Source organism: Phaenicophaeus curvirostris, chromosome 1 (assembly GCF_032191515.1).
Source record: "Phaenicophaeus curvirostris isolate KB17595 chromosome 1, BPBGC_Pcur_1.0, whole genome shotgun sequence".
Classification (NCBI taxonomy): Eukaryota; Metazoa; Chordata; class Aves; order Cuculiformes; family Cuculidae; genus Phaenicophaeus; species Phaenicophaeus curvirostris.
Genome location: NC_091392.1, coordinates 23758914 through 23774990, shown reverse-complemented (window position 1 = coordinate 23774990; position 16077 = coordinate 23758914). Strand labels below are relative to the sequence as shown.

At 40.0% G+C, this 16077-nt stretch overlaps 1 protein-coding gene across 2 annotated transcripts in view; it reads right to left on the bottom strand.

The window, feature by feature from the left end:
- The window catches only part of AASS (aminoadipate-semialdehyde synthase), a 29462-nt gene continuing 13385 nt past the window's right edge, over nt 1-16077 (bottom strand). For both annotated transcript variants that reach the window (XM_069850718.1, XM_069850710.1), the window contains 10 exons: nt 13109-13238; nt 12139-12249; nt 10777-10885; nt 10207-10347; nt 9233-9400; nt 7584-7679; nt 3508-3623; nt 3258-3346; nt 2764-2940; nt 1-2513 (listed from right to left, as the gene is read on the bottom strand). In XM_069850718.1, the coding sequence (XP_069706819.1) occupies nt 2395-2513; nt 2764-2940; nt 3258-3346; nt 3508-3623; nt 7584-7679; nt 9233-9400; nt 10207-10347; nt 10777-10885; nt 12139-12249; nt 13109-13238 (1256 nt within the window). In that variant the 3' untranslated portion in view covers nt 1-2394. The remainder of the gene's footprint in view (nt 2514-2763; nt 2941-3257; nt 3347-3507; nt 3624-7583; nt 7680-9232; nt 9401-10206; nt 10348-10776; nt 10886-12138; nt 12250-13108; nt 13239-16077) is intronic.

Genomic DNA, 16077 nt, shown 5'->3' with positions numbered 1-16077 from the left:
CACAGGCTTTCAGTTTTATTTTCCATGCAATCATATGTATAAGATACAATTATCTTTCCAATAATATGCAAAGAGAACCGAGAAGTCTTATCTTCATACAAAAGCTGAGCATTAAATTCATTAAGTCTCAACTTAGAAAACGAAAAGCAGCATTGCACTGGAAAATGAAAATATATTTCAATACAAAATGTTTCAAAAATAGAAGATTTCTTCAAACTTCATGAAGAAAACACTCTGTAGTGCTTGCTGTTTTAGTGCTCCAAAGAGATTATAGCCTTTTTAAAAATTCAAATTTTCTTTGTATATTGCATTTCCTGGGCAGAAGGGAAAGCAAGGTGCATGATCATACGTAGAGCCACAACTCCACAGTTGGGTATTCGTGGGGTAAAGGAGGACACACAGTTCTCAAGTGAAATCCTGGTCTCACTAAGCACTGGACTGGAAAGGACCAGCACACAGAAGTCTGATTTTAACTCTTCGTTGTCGACCTTTAACCTACCAAGAAAAGGAGGAGGCAGCAGAGTGCAGAACACTCATTGCAGGCTCCATCATTACCCCAGATGTGAGTGCCAACCATACAACACCCCAAAAGCCTGTAAGGTCAGTGGGAAGTGCAACAACTTAGTGGAGCCAAGATTTCATCTGATACTCAGAACATGCATGGCACTGTAATAGAATCCAGATTTGACAGTATAAAAGCATTTAGTGATTCAGTATAAAAAGCCACCTCTTTGACAATAATAATCTGCCCTGCATTCTTTCTTCTCCCTTTGGCTCCTTTCATCCTCTTCTTGTTGCAGTTGCTACTTCATTACGTATACACAAAGAGAATCCAAATCATGAGTAGTAAGACTTAGAGATCAAAGCTTTAGCTATCGTTACGGCTGCTTGTTTCCACCGGGACCATGGTAATAGCACTACACATCTCAGGAGGTAAAAGGTTTGTGCGTTTATCAGCAAAGTGCGCTTGTGAGCAAAGCTAAAAGCAGACATCTTCCAGCATCAGTATTCAGGTTTAGAAAAGAGGAGCTCCAGAGAGTCGCACAGGTACCAGTGCAAATGTTATCTGCCCACAGCATTGCATCTCACAGGTCTAACTGGCTGAAGTTTAAGCCATGCCTCCATTGCAAGGTGGTGTAGAAATCCCTGAGCAAATGCCACAGAAGCAGCCTTGAAATGGAAGGAAGCAACTGCTGTTTTGTTAGAGAGAAGCTGCACTCAGGGTACACTTCAGTTCTGGGCTGATGTGGCTGGCACACCTCTGCAGCACTGCACTTCTCATCAAAAAGCTGGTACACTGGCAAACTCTCATCAGTCTAAAGTGTCGCTGTACGGAATAGCTATGGATAGGCTCCCAAAGGAACACTTGAAAAGCACGACAGCAAAAGGACAGAAGATAACTGAAAAAGTAGTGATTTAAACCTCTAAGCCTACTGCATTTCAAAGCTGATAATACTACACAGTCTATTCCCTTTGTAACAGTACTTAACCTGGATGAGGCACACAGAGTAAGTGGAAAGAGTAAACACATCATTTGGAGCAGCTTCTAAGCACATTAACTGTGTTCAGAATGCCCTTCCTAGCTGCAGAGCTAAATGCTAATGCGCTCCCTTCACAGCACAAGGCAACATGTTAACAGAAAGTATTTCAACATATTGCAGCCAGTTTCCACTCTGTAATGGGAAAAGGTATGGGGGGAAGGCTTGCTTAAAACTTTCTTCCTCTTCCAATTAATTTAAATTTACATTCATAAGACAGATTTCAAAAATATCAAGATCTAGGTTTCAAATATTTAACAACTGAATATTTTCAAGATTTAATAGGATCTTATTTGCTAGTAATGCAGAATTTCTAAACTATTTCTTGCATATTGTTAATGTGAAAACATTCACAAATGCTGCTAAAGGGAACAGGACAAGAAGACTTAAAGTGTAAGTATCACTTTCATCTCTCTTATTCTGATACATTATTTTTACCACATGAACAATCAAACTTAATCAATGGAATTTGTTAACCATACTTTTCCCCCATGGAAGAATCCACTAATAGATTTTTCAGCTTAAAGTTGTCTCAATAATAATCCTATATATTTAGAAGATAAACTCTATTAATAAAAAATAAACCCTCTCCAGATATTTTAGGAAAGATACAAGGAAAGAGTTGACTGATGTTGAAACATGTACAGGTAAACGTAACAGTTTTAAGAGGAAAATAACACAATTCATGTATCTGGGTATCTACAGCTCCTACATCAAAGTCAGGCGACTGCTTTTATGGAAGGCTTCATTAGTGTGTGAAATGGCAGATGCTGCCTTTAGGTGGTCCAAATTCAGATTCTTAAAGGAGGATGAAAACCAAATGAAGCAAAACCCCGATTCAACCCCCTGCTTCCAGTTACTGTTTGATAACGCTGTGAGTACTGTACACAATGCCTTCTGCCCGAATACGTTCAAGAATGGGTCCATAAACATTCTTCGTCAATGGTATAACCATGCCTTTGGCATCTATTTCACCTGAAATAAAGGTAGGGAAAAAGAACATTAAGTGCTCTACTGAGTTTACCCGGCAAGGCCTTGGTAACAGGGGGGGCTGCACTGAAACACCCGACACAGATTAAAAATTCCTTCAAAGAAGACAGGAAAAGTTTGATAATTTTTAAAAATATACACCTATATACTTCAGAAACTCTATACATCTGCCTTCTACAGGCAGGAAGACACAGAGGGTTGAAATACTGTTACTGAAGTCTGAACAGCCACTTACCATCCAGGACCATCTTAGAAGCAATAGCTGTAGGGTAGCCTACTGTTTTAGCCATCGCAGAATATCCTTTGTTGTCACCATAGACAACCAGATTGATAAATTTGTCTTCCAAATGACCAGAAGGGTGCCTGAGACCTATTTGATTTCTCATAATAATCATATCTCTCTCTCCAGTGCCTAAGAGAAAAGCAGACAAACTATTCATTATTTGTATTTCAGTCATATCAAGATGAGGTTCCTGATGAGTGAGACACTATGCATATACAGGGCATACATCAGGGAAGTGACTTAAAGTAAGTACTATTAAAGAGGACACAATATTAAGATGAAACTAAAAATCTAACAGGGAAGGAAAGGGGCAGTAAAGGGGAATAAAGAACATCACAAGACATTGAAAAAAACCTAACATGAAGCTTTAGTAATGAAAGCATTAAGGCTGATAAAAGTTATTGACTTGTTCCACTCAAGACCGTGAAAAAGAATTTCTCACATACCAAAGGGCAACTTCATCTCCATGTGCTTTGCGAGAGCCCCCACAATGGAATCTGCTACTGGAACTGGTTCATCTCCCAGTAAACCTAGCCTGGCAGAAGAAATGAGACAGACTAATATCAACAGCTTAGTTTCAATTTTTTAATTTCCAGCTTGCTCAGAAGCCAAATTTAACAGTCTGAATGCAGACTTGCAAACCCTTTAGTTTAGAAAAAAAAGAAAACAATTTTAAAAATCACTGAGACATTTTACCATTCCACTGCCTCCAGCTGACTTTTGTCCTTTTCCAGTTTGTTAAATACAGCTTCTTGAAGAACATGGTACTCAGCAGGTGGCGTAATTCCAACCAGTTTGCACATGAGCTGTTTCTGTATTAAAAGAAAACAAACAAACAAAAAAAGATCCTGAAGGCCTGACATCTGTTCCTATTCCTTTTCAATCAAGGGTCTGAGAACCCACTGCTGCACTAAGCTCAGTTAATTTCCAGGACTTCTGAGAAGACAGGTTGTACATACAGGGAAAGTGAGACAGTTTGAGATTTTTAATCACAACGAGTGAGAATAAGGGTCACACTTTGTACACCACCATTCAGCTGCTTCCCCCTGTTTTTTAGTCTTATCCCTTTCTCTGGCAGTGAAGAAAGGAAATAGAAATCTGCATACACAAGGAACACTAGGAGGACGTTAGGGTGAAAGAGAAGCCACCTGGAGACAACCAGAGAGTCTGGAACTTAAGGATATCTTTCATTTCATCTAGAAATGAAGAATGTCCCTTTCAAAAGGAAGGGAGCAGACTGATGAGATGAACAACACTCTGGCAACCCTGGTGATATTACCAAAAAGCTTTCTGAAGATTTTTATGTGCATCTGAAGGCCATTCTGTGTTACCCAGATGCTAATTATCACTTCCTTCATGCACAGCAAGAGAGATTATAAACAGATCTATGAACAAAACGTGAAGTGAGCAGGAATTGCAGAGTCTGTTTAGAAGCTCAAGTTAGCCTATTTGAATGAAAACATAAAAACACAAGGCAGAAGCACTAAAAGGGAAGTACTATAATCTAACAACATTGCTAAGATTAGTCATTGAAGCGAAACTAATGAGCTTATAGTGATTTTCACAGGTTATATGACACAGTATCCTTATTCACAGACGCCAGAAGGACTGAAAATTCTAGCCATCTCTGAAAAGAAAACTTGAAAGATATCAACTCTAGAACTGAAAGTGGACAAAAAATAATCTCAAAAAAAAAGCAATTCCTACCCTATTTTATGAATCTAGTGAACCATTTTACAGTGGCTGAAATGGACACTCTCCTGAAATGGCAGCATGTACAGCAGCCCAAAAACCCTGGAGTTGGGAAGATGAGTAGTGCTGCATGTGAGTCAGAGACAAGCAAGACTGGGCCTCTTCACCTTGTGCTTACTTCACTTTGAGGACACTCAAGACATACTTAACTTGCTATAATGGCATCATCAGAAAACTACCGTGATCTCGTCAGATCATCACACACCATAATAGTGTCTTTTTCCAGATTAATATTGATAAAAGCATAAGGAAGGAAACAGAAGACATTTGAATTCTGTTCACCTGAGTAATAAACAAAGTTACTCTCTCAGGGGGTTACAAAATAGAAAAAGATTTCATAGAATCATTCGGGTTGGAAAAGACCTCCAAGATCATCAAGTCCAACCATCAATACAACACTAATTTGCCTACTAAATCATGTCCTGAAGCACCACATCTACATGTTTTTTGAACAACTCCAGGGATGGCGACTCCACCACCTCGTTTGGCAGCCTGTTCCAACACCTCACCACTCTTTCAGTAAAGAAATTATTTCCTAATATGCACTCTAAGCCTCCTCTAGTGCAACTCGAGGCCATTTCCTCTTGTCCTATCACTTGTTACTTGGGAGAAGAGACCAGTACCCATCTTGCTACAACATCTTTTCAGGTAGTTGTAGACAGCAACAAGGTCTCCCCTCAGTCTCATCTTCTCCAGACTAAACAAGCCCAGTTCTCTCAGCCGCTCCTTATAAGACTTGTGCTCCAGACCCTTCACCAGCCTTGTTGTCCTCCTCTGGACACGTTCTAGCAGGTCAACGTCTTTCTTGGAGTGAGGGGCCCAAACTGAACACAGTATTCAAGATGCAGCCTCAGCAGTGCCAAATTTAGGGGCACGATCACTTCCATGTTGGATGCTGTTGTCCTTCTTGGCCACCTGGGCATGCTGCTGGCTCATGTTCAGCCACTTGTTGGCCAGCACTCCCAGATCCTTTTCCACTGAGCAGCTTTCCAGCCACACTTCCCCAAGCCTGAAGCATTGCATAGGGTTGTCGTGATGTAAGTGCAGAACCTGGCACTTGGCTTTGTTGAATCTCCTACAGTTGCCCTCAATTCATCAATCCACCCTGTCCAGACCCCTACGTAGAGCCTTCCTGCCCTCAAGCAGACAAACACTTCTGCCCAATTTGGTGTTGTCTGCAAACTTACTGAGGGAGCACTCAATCCCTTCACCATTGATAAAGATATTAAACAAGACTGGCCCCAACACTGAGCTCTGGGGAACATCACTTGTAACTGGCCGCCAATCGGATTTAGCTTCATTCACCACAACTCTCTGGGCTCAGCCATACAGCCAGTTTTTTATCCAGTGAAGAGTACACCCACCTATGCCATGAGCTGCCACCTAGTAAAATGCTGTGGGAGACACCTGTCAAAGACTTTACTGTTCCCCAGGGCTCAGAGCTGGGTCCAGCCCTGTTCAATGACCTGGATGAAGGCATTGAGTGCACCCTTAGCAAGTTTGCGGACGATACTAAGCTGGGAGGAAGCGTCGATCTGCTGGAGGGCAGGGAGACTCTGCAAAGGGATCTGAACAGGCTGGACCGCTGGGCTGAGACCAATGGCATGAGGTTTAACAAGGCCAAATGCCGGGTCCTGCACTTGGGGCACAACAACCCTGTGCAGTGCTACAGACTAGAAGTCTGGCTGGAAAGCTGCCTGGAGGAGAGGGACCTGGGGGTGTTGGTTGACAGCGACTGAACATGAGCCAGCAGTGTGCCCAGGTGGCCAAGAAGGCCAACGGCATCTTGGCTTGTATCAGAAACGGCATGACCAGCAGGTCCAGGGAGGTTATTCTGCCTCTGTTACACTGCTCTCTACAACTACCTAAAAGCAGGTTGTGGAGAGAAGGAAGCTGGCCTCTTCTCCCAAGTGACAGGGGACAGGACAAGAGGGAATGGCCTCAAGCTCCGCCAAGGGAGGTTTAGTCTTGACATTAGGAAAAAATTTTTCATGGAAAGGGTCACTGGGCACTGGCAGAGGCTGCCCAAGAAGGTGGTTGAATCACCTTCCCTGGAGGTGTTTAAAGGAGGGGTGGATGAGGTGCTGAGGGGCATGGTTTAGTGATTGATAGGAATGGTTGGACTCGAAGATGCTGTGGGTCTTTTGCCACCTAGTGATTCTGTGAAATCAAGGTAGATAATAACATCCACTATCTCTCCTTTGTCCCCTAGGCAGGTCACCTGGTCATAGAAGGAGATCAGGCTGGTCAAACAACCTGCCCTTCATGAACCCACAGTTTCTCACAAGACAGACAGAACAGACCTGACAAGTAGTAAGCTGTTTCTAAATTCAGCTCCCTTACACTACACTGAATATAAAATTCCCTGCTTTGCCCACAGTGACAATCAAAACATCAATTGTCAAATGTAACAGTGCCACATCATAGGAATCATATCTTGGCTGAGATTAAGATGAAGTGAGGCATCAGTAAGCAAGACAGAAAAGCAGAATCATGGAAGAGATAAAAATAAATGCTAGTACAGAGTTTTAACAGAAAAAAAAACCAATATAACCATTTAGGCATGATCTCTTACTTCTTGATACCCTATAAAACACTTTTACTCTGAAAATCATGAATCAATACCAGTATGAACACTGTCAACTCACAGCACTAGTGGCTGGATTCTGACTAACAGAAAATTTAAGACAATTCATAAAAATACTGCATGGGACATCTGAGGGCCACGTAGCCCAGTGCCCTGCTTGAAGCAGGAGTACCACCAGCACTCAAATCAGCTGTACCTTTTCTAGTTGAGATCTGAAAGCCTCTGGTGTCAGAGGCTCCACAGTGTCTCTAGTGAACTTGTTTCAGCACCGTTACACTCCTGCTGAAGAAAATTCTCATAATTTCCAGGAACAAAAAGCAGAGAACACCAAGATGCAATATGAGATTCCCATTGCTAAGTATGCCCAAGCCTAGCAATAAGAAAAACTTTAATAAAAGAGAGGAAAGAAAGAAGAATAATCACAATAACTCACCCAGGTTAAAGGTGGTGTGGTTGAGCTTAACAAAGGATAAGGATCTGGGTTGATTAATCCTAGTTTTACAAAGCCTCTTATAGTTTTGCAGTATCCCTGAAATATAAGAATAACAAGGTTAAACATAATAATCACTTCAAATTGAGGTATTTCTCCTTGGTTTGAAGGTAGTGGTGTTACCCCCATGGGAAGATAGCCACAATGCCAATGGGGCTACTGCTACAGAGCAGTACCCTTCTCCAGCCCTCCCCCTGCTTTTTCAATATTCTGTTTAATGGCTTTTTCTGCAATCAGTATTTCCATGGCAAGTTGCATCAGTTCGTAAGATCAAAGGGCTAAGCTGGCCAGTACTAGTTCAAACTCCAGCACATCATTACAGACAGGGTTATATCAGCCACCTGGCTCATGAACAAACTACTGAGCACAGAGAGCCCAACACTGAACTCTGCTCACCCCGGTTTTACACCCGAGTGACTGCATGGACATCAGATAAACTGATTTTAAAGATAAGAATCCTGTGCGTTCATATATTTCCTTCAGGAATCTTTGCACCACCTTGACATTTTTGCTTTTCCTTATACTAACAAAAGAAGCAAATGTTACCGGGCACCAAATGGAAGAGTAAATACTGTCACATTAAGACTTTGTGATAAGATAGATTACTTCCATATATTTTTAGCTTCTGAACAAGAGTCCATATCTAGCCTGACAAAGAGAGCTGTTGCAGTTTGCAGTCTTTATTGCCCCACATTGGCTTTCCACCATCCTTTGCTAAGCAAGCCTGTTCCCAAGAAATCCTGTTGCATTGCAACATTGGAATTGTGACATATATATCATTCCTCAAGCCACGTTCAAAACAATTTAAAACTTGATGTAAAACTTAACTCAAAAGACATATCACAACATCCATGAAAGCTTTTTCAAGCCTTCAGTATGGTTTCAGGTTTATTCCTTCTTAGTGTATACTGACCAACAAAATAATAAAAGAAATCTGAAAAAATACTATGTTTTGATTTTTTTTTGTACCTAACAAAATGAATGGGAAGAGTCTGACAGTTACAAGGAAAATACATTTATCTCTTAACATTTTATTTAACTGACCAAAATGTTGAAGCTACTCAAATCCAAGATTTCAAGTTAATGAAAAACTTTCTCAGTTTGATGGAAAACCGTAACTTTCTGCAAGATTTTTACATTATGTATTTCACATGAATTTAAGCAACAAATTGTAAGTTGGACTTATCAACTTTAAAAGAATAAATCAATTCTTAAAAATACATAACAGCAACACATGTTGCACAAACTCAGATTTTTTTTTTTTTTGAAATTTTCTATTGATCTGACACAAAATACAGAGCCTGAGGAAAAAAGAAACACAGATACAGATGATGCAAGCCAATTGACCAGCTTCCTAAAACAAGTAAAATTATTTTTCTGGTTTGCAACAAACACCCATGAAATAAACCAAGCTACATAAAAAAAAAAAAAAAAAAGGAGAAAAGTGCTTGCAATAATCTCTCAGTTGGGATAGTGGAGAACTCATAAATAGCAAGTATCAGCTACAATAGGCTGAATTGTAAATACATAGTTTTCTTAAAATGACAACATTCATCTCTTGAAGAAAATAATAATTAATAACAACAACTTACTTTGTATCTTAAGGTTCCCCTCAACAAAGTATGAGCTGTCTGAATACCATACGGCTCAGCATATTTTGTACTGTCTCTGTTGGGTAAACCTTCAAGATTTAATCCTGGGAAAAAGTCCATCGGAGTAACAGAATCAAGTACTGCTCCTCCAGCTGGAATATTGACAATCTAAGTTTTGTAAAAGAACAGCAATATTATTTTGGTCCAGCATTATTTAATTTATTCTACAACACAAAAGATAAAGCGTGCTTAAAAGAGGAACAAAATGCTAAATGTTTCTGGTGCAAACAAGGGCCGAATCTAAATAAAGAAGTTGCACAAGACAGTTAAGCATGTCCTGCAGTGGAGGAGCATGAACTACGGCAGCCGTTGCTACAAAAAGGGCTATAACAAGACCTCTAACATCCCTCTCGCACACACAGTTAAATCCCACTGCACTTTTATTAAAGTGGCAGGTTGTCATTTCACTCCCATTAGTCTAATTTTGGAGCATCTCCCCTTCACCAGTGTGAAGGGAGATTCTGCCCATGAGCTGACTGTTTTTTGGTGATTTTTTTATTCTTTCTTTATGGGGAGGAGAAGGTAAATGTAAAGAGAAGGATGGGGTTTTGTTTCTTTTTTTTTAAAGACTGAAAGAAATCAGGAGATAGCACACTGATATAAAACTGCTGCCCATATGTATCTTTACTCGCAGCTACAAAGCACAGACAGAATGTACTGCTGAAGGAAAACAAAATAGGTTAACTAGTTCTATTATCACTCCCAATCAAAGTCCCGCTTCTTTCACACAGCTGATGCACAGATCTGCTATGCAGCACCAATACACACTCATTTTGTGACTTCCAAGCAAACAGGAAAGGTCTCTTTCTAGAAGAAAGACTAAAGCAATGAAGTCTGCAGAAACGCGTAAAGATCTTACTGTATTTGTCTTTGTTTTCCACTAGCGTGAGAAAATCCAGCAACAATTACTTTACCTCTCCATTTTTTAAATACGTAGCAGGCTGAATTGTATTCAGTAACACTCCTTGTGGGCTCCAGCTGAACTTGTATCTCAGAGGATTGTTAGAGTGCTCTGGAGCTGGTAGGCCACCACAGAAAGAAATGTAGGATACAACCTGTCAGATTTATCCATGGGAAAAAAACAATGAAGGTAAGACAGACCAGGATGCAAACAGCACAGAACTACCTTGCAGAATCCCATTAGTTCTTAAACTTCCTGTTCATGTTATCCCCCAAATGGGCCAAATCAGAAGATCCACAATGGACATGGGAAGCCAAAAGAATTTCACTGAGCAACAGTGTCAAGCTGTCACACTGCAGACACTGTCCATAAAAGAGAGGAAACCAAACATACATTGGCGCAAAGCCATCTTAGTTGATGGTCTCACCAATTGAATTAGCTGGCACCAAATTCCAAATATGAAAAAAGTAAGTTGTCCAGAATCTATTATACATCAGTGACATGCCTAAAAATTGGCTGGTGTTAAAGGAACATCTTTACTAATAAAATCCTGCCAGAACTACGCACTACCTGCTAACCTTACCGTAGCACCAACTTCTTTTGCCTTGTCAATACATTCCATTGCCAACATGTGGTCCAGACCAGGATCCAAACCCATTTCACTGACAACTGTAATACCAGCAGCTTCCACACTAAAAATAACAGAAATGCAGAGCTGTCAGAATATTCACTATTACTGGCCTTTTATTCCAGAAATCTGTCCAACTAAGGCACAGAAAACTTTCCCTGATACTGTCAATTCTAGGCCCTGACTGCAGCTTGTGGGGTTAAAAAAGAAAAAGAAGTGGATGTTAAAACTTGAACAGTGTCACATGTCCTAATAATCATTCCAGCCTTGGTTTCTCTTACTTTGCAGCAACATCTAGGGGCTGGTTGAAAAAAAATTCCTACCAGTTACTCCATATCCCAGATTCTCCTAGACAGTGCTATAATGTAGGAAGGTAGTAGTGCAGAGGACAGAACAGGACTAGCCATAATTGCCCTAAGCAGCTCCTGCAAGGCAGAGAGGTTGAGAGGCCTAATCTCCTAAATTACAAGAATTTGGGTTTTCTTTTTTTAACAGTTGCCTAAATCCCAAGAGCAACTCACTTATCACCACAAACTAAGGTGATTTATTTCATTTTCAATTATTTTTTTTTTAAGAGAGCATGATGTGACCTCTTTGCATCACAGCAAGAATGAGAGCTCCCTAAACTTCCCTCATGGTCTGCAACACTGGTTCTCTACCTGTATAGTTTCCTCTGTTTTATCATTTGTAGAGACACAGTGTGTACAATGCTCATCTTACTCACTTGAATCCACTTCAGTGTCCAGTACTGTGACTCAAAGAAGCACCTAGATGAAGCTCCATGCCCAAAACAACTTCCAATAATATAATAAGTAGGACAATAGAAACATGAGAACAATTAGAACAATTGCCACCAAAAGAAGGTGGCATGAAGGAAGGTATTATTGTAGATAAAATAAGCCAAGAATGAGTTTTTATTAGAAGAATGTGAAAGATGACAAAAAAGCTTGCTGTCATTGGTAGAACAGGACAGCCCATCTGTTCAGTTCAAACATCATCCCAGCTCAAACATCCTAACAGGTCTGAGAGGAGAAGGCAAGGTACATTTAAATGGAATCAGACGGTGCATGCAGAACAGTATGTTCCAGTATTTAGAGGACTAGTCTGACCAGCCTGGGGTATGTAATCATTTCTCTCCTCTGCCACGCACTCCACGTGCAACTCTGAGGAAAGGTACTCCATCATAGAAAAGGAAGGAAAAAGAATGCAGGAAACAGTAATTCACAATAAGCATTGCAGGTGTAACAGACTGTAAAACATTCGGATAATGCATTAAAGAAGGAAGCAACACCAGGGAGATGCTACTCTCATACTTACCTTTCCTGGAGTTCTTTCATAGCTGGTGTCAAGTAGCTGGCAGTTACCAAGTTCACTTTTTTGTCAATACATTTCTTAGCAACCAAAGGATGTGCTGAATAAGGCAGCAAACTACAAATGAAGGAGAATTATGCAATATCAAAATCCAATCAGTTGCTTATGCTGTCAATGGAAAGACACTCACAAAAGTTTTTTGTACGCCTATAAAAGAGCTCAAGTACATGCAACAGTCATATCTACCTTGCCCTGAGCAGTTTCACACTTACATAAGTGAAATGCTACCCTATCAGAAGAGCATTGTTGTATGCACTCAGAACAGGGTGCAGGACAATAGCGGATTCATTCTTTAGACAGCATCTTTTGTCACACTTCTCTTTGCAAAAAACAAACCACTGACCTCTTTTCAAGGCCACCTTCTAAACAGGCATGCTGGAGATTTAAAAAATGCAAAACTGTAAAACTATCCTTGATGAAGCTGGCATTACAATGATCTTCCTGAAGCACTTTGTGAAGAGCATGCTCTTACATGGACAGGCAACAACACTCATGACATCTGTGACAAGAAGGACAAAATGGCAAGGACTACACAGTCATTTCCTCCCTTGTTTTAATTCCTGGAAAGAGACCTTTTTCAATGGGATATTCTGGAGAGATGACCAAGATGTCAGAATTTTGCCTCCTCTTGCAAACGTGCAAATTTGATCCCAGGAAAACATACGCTGGTGGACACAATTGGCTCTTCACACTAAGAAAACTGTCCACATAATCAGGGAACACTTCTAAAGAGATGCTGTACTCAAAGCCCTTTGAAAATCTTGATGCTCCGCTAGGGGAGAAGGCAGTGTCCAGTTACAACTATTTACATATGCAAATATGATGGCAGTTCTTGGGAAAAAAAGTTACCATGTCAGTGAAAAAGAAACAGCATGACTTGGGGTTGAGCCTATCATGTTTTACACAGAACCCTGACCTGATCACAAGGTCATGTTTCTTCACCAGAGAGGACAGCTTTTCCTCATGCTTAATGACATCCATATGAACTGAAGTAACATTTCTGTATTTTTTCGCCAGTTGTTCAAGTTGTTCCTTCATGACAGATGCTGTTTTAAAAGTAAAAAACATCAAACTGTTACCTAAAGATGAAGGTAAATCCAAAGCACTCCAAGGTGTAATTCTGCTTTACAAACCCCTCCCTCTTTCTGAAGAGAAGCAGTTGCATGGATGTTTTCCTTCACTAACAGTGAAAGAAAAATCAGGCATAAAGCACCTTACTTCCCCTTCAATTTTATTATCAGTCAAGTCATATCAGCTGTAGCTCAAGAACCAGAATGTACAAACAATACTTAATCTCAGAAGTAAGAACCACTCACTGCTAAATTATGCAACAGAAACAGACTTGTAATCAATTAGCAACTTTGTGGGTATATTTAAAATTAACAGAAGATTTAACTGCAGTTTTCCTATTGGCAGGCTAGGTCAACACAAATTATTTATGCAAAACTAGGAGTCAACTCCCTTCTTTTCAACTCTGTGAAGAAACAGGTCATGGTATAACATGAAAAAAAGGACTACTAAACCTATCTTCATGCAGCAGGATGCCCCAGAGCCCACTGGCTTGCTTGCATCATGCGCATATATCCTCGGGTACAGTATTCTACAGCAGCACTGTCTACAATTCCCAGACAACTGAGAACGCACATGGTGAGAAAGCAGAAAAACTAAAGTGAAAGAAGCACACCTTCACACCTAAGTGGGTTTTAGGGAGAGGGAAAAAAAGTCTGCTGAATTAAGGTATCTGATATCTAGAAACATGTCACAGAAGTATCATTAACTATTTACAAAATCCAACATGGATTATAGGCTAGGCACTGATCCACTCCAAAAGCATACTCCCATGTCTTTAACCCCGACCCTTCATAAAAACCTGTGACTCAATCCTTCATATACCAGATGACCACCTGCCACTCTTCAGCGTTGAAACATACTGAAGAAAAACATTACAAAGTTTTCAAAGAACAAGCAACCAAATCACTGATGGAAAGATAAAAGCAGATTTTGGGATCCCTAGAAATACACTGTTACCTTGGATAAAAGCAGATAAATTTTAAAAAGTGTTTGAGGGTGAAGAATGCAAGTAACCCTGACACAATAGGGGTGCTTGGATGTGTATGTTCAGGCTGGAGAAAAGTCTTAAAGAAAGATCACAAGAAAGTGGTAAGAGCTGTAGTAAACCACTTCAATTGATATAGGAGAAGGCAACTCATCTGAACTAAAACACTAATCCTACCATGAGGTCTGGGAAAAATAAAATAAAGATGACCAACATTAAAATACGAAACCAGCTCTACTATACCCAGTCAAAAGGACCACTAGCCCATTCAGGCAGACCAGTATTTTTTGAGGGGAGTCAGAGTATAAGTGGAAAAAACTCTTGGGGTTAGGAAGTCAAAGCATCAGCCAAATGAAAAACTTTACGAAGGAAAGAAAAAGAACCAAAGTAGGAGTAGCAAGCAGGAACTAAATGACATCCCACATACAGCACTATGAAATCAAGCAGCAATTTTTCTTCTCATTATTTATTTGGTGGAGGACCACACAATAGACTTGATTTTCATGTTTTGATTTGGGGGCACATCACCCCTTGGGTCTACCAACCCTTACTTAAGTTATCCAGTGGTCTCCTTGGCAGAACTAGGTGTATGAGTAAACTAGAATGCCAGGAGCTTTCATCATGATCCTAGATGTATTAAATACTACTGGCTTCATGAGTTCATTAATTTGCTGAAGAAACAGTGTACAACTAGAAAGGTAGGGGAAAAAGAAAATAGTAATTGTCTACCCCCAAAAAAGTGCCTTTCCTTGCAGGTTTACAACCTCATGTGAAACAGAATAACCAAATAGCATTAAAACAGACAGAGGTTTTGTTCTTGATTTGACTTTCACGTGGAAATACAGAAAAGGCAAGCCTGGCATTTCCCAATTTAATGAAATATGGTGTTGCAGTGACTCTTGAGGGAAGACTGCAATGGAAAAATTGTAGGCCCGTTGTGCTATAAAAGCAAACTTGTTTTGGGTTAGTACCATCTTCCTGAAAAGAAATAATTTTCAATTAATGCAACAATTTATCTTTATACCTAAAGTATTTTAGGACACTACAGAGTACATATTTTTTCCCAGTTTTAAAAATGCTCACTTCTCTAACCTGGCTAAATAAATGCAGAGCTGAAGTATTCAACCAGTTTTTGATGGTAATAGCTATTTCTGCAAATGCACAGGCTACTTCACTGAAAAGCAAGAGGCTGTCTAGAAGGCCAGGAAGGGAAAAAGTCGAAAAAGGAAAACATGTTTTTCTTTTTCAGGCTAGACTTGGTTTAAGTGGACAAGAAAACTTCATCCAGTTTTATGGTCTTGATGAGCATATGCACTTTCAACCCAGCTAACAAACAGATTTAGTAACAAACACATGCCCAGAATAGCTTACCCCATACCTCATTCCACATGGCCATACATTTATATATAAATCTGGTTAAAAAAAAAAAGAAATCTTCCTGTTTCAGTACATTTTAATAGAATTCCTATTTAAATCCAAAAACAGTTTAACAGCTTAGAACAAAAAGAATTCACACCACTCAAACGTAACAAAAATAAAACCATTAACCTTCTTCTCAGGCCAGATATGACTGAAAGGCCAAGACACAATCTGACTAGTTTCAATATTTACCTATGGCTTAGTCCTACCAATTAGGCAGGTGCTAATACTACCACTAAAATGGAGAAATCCAGTCTCTGCCTGCCTTCATTTGTTCCTTCCTATAACCTTGCTCCTACTGCCATCAACCCTTACCATTACAAGGAAAGCAGAACTGAAGAAGTGATTCAGGTTAAAAGCAACCAGTATTTGCCACATCTGACTGAAAGTGAATTGGTTTGCTGTCCCGG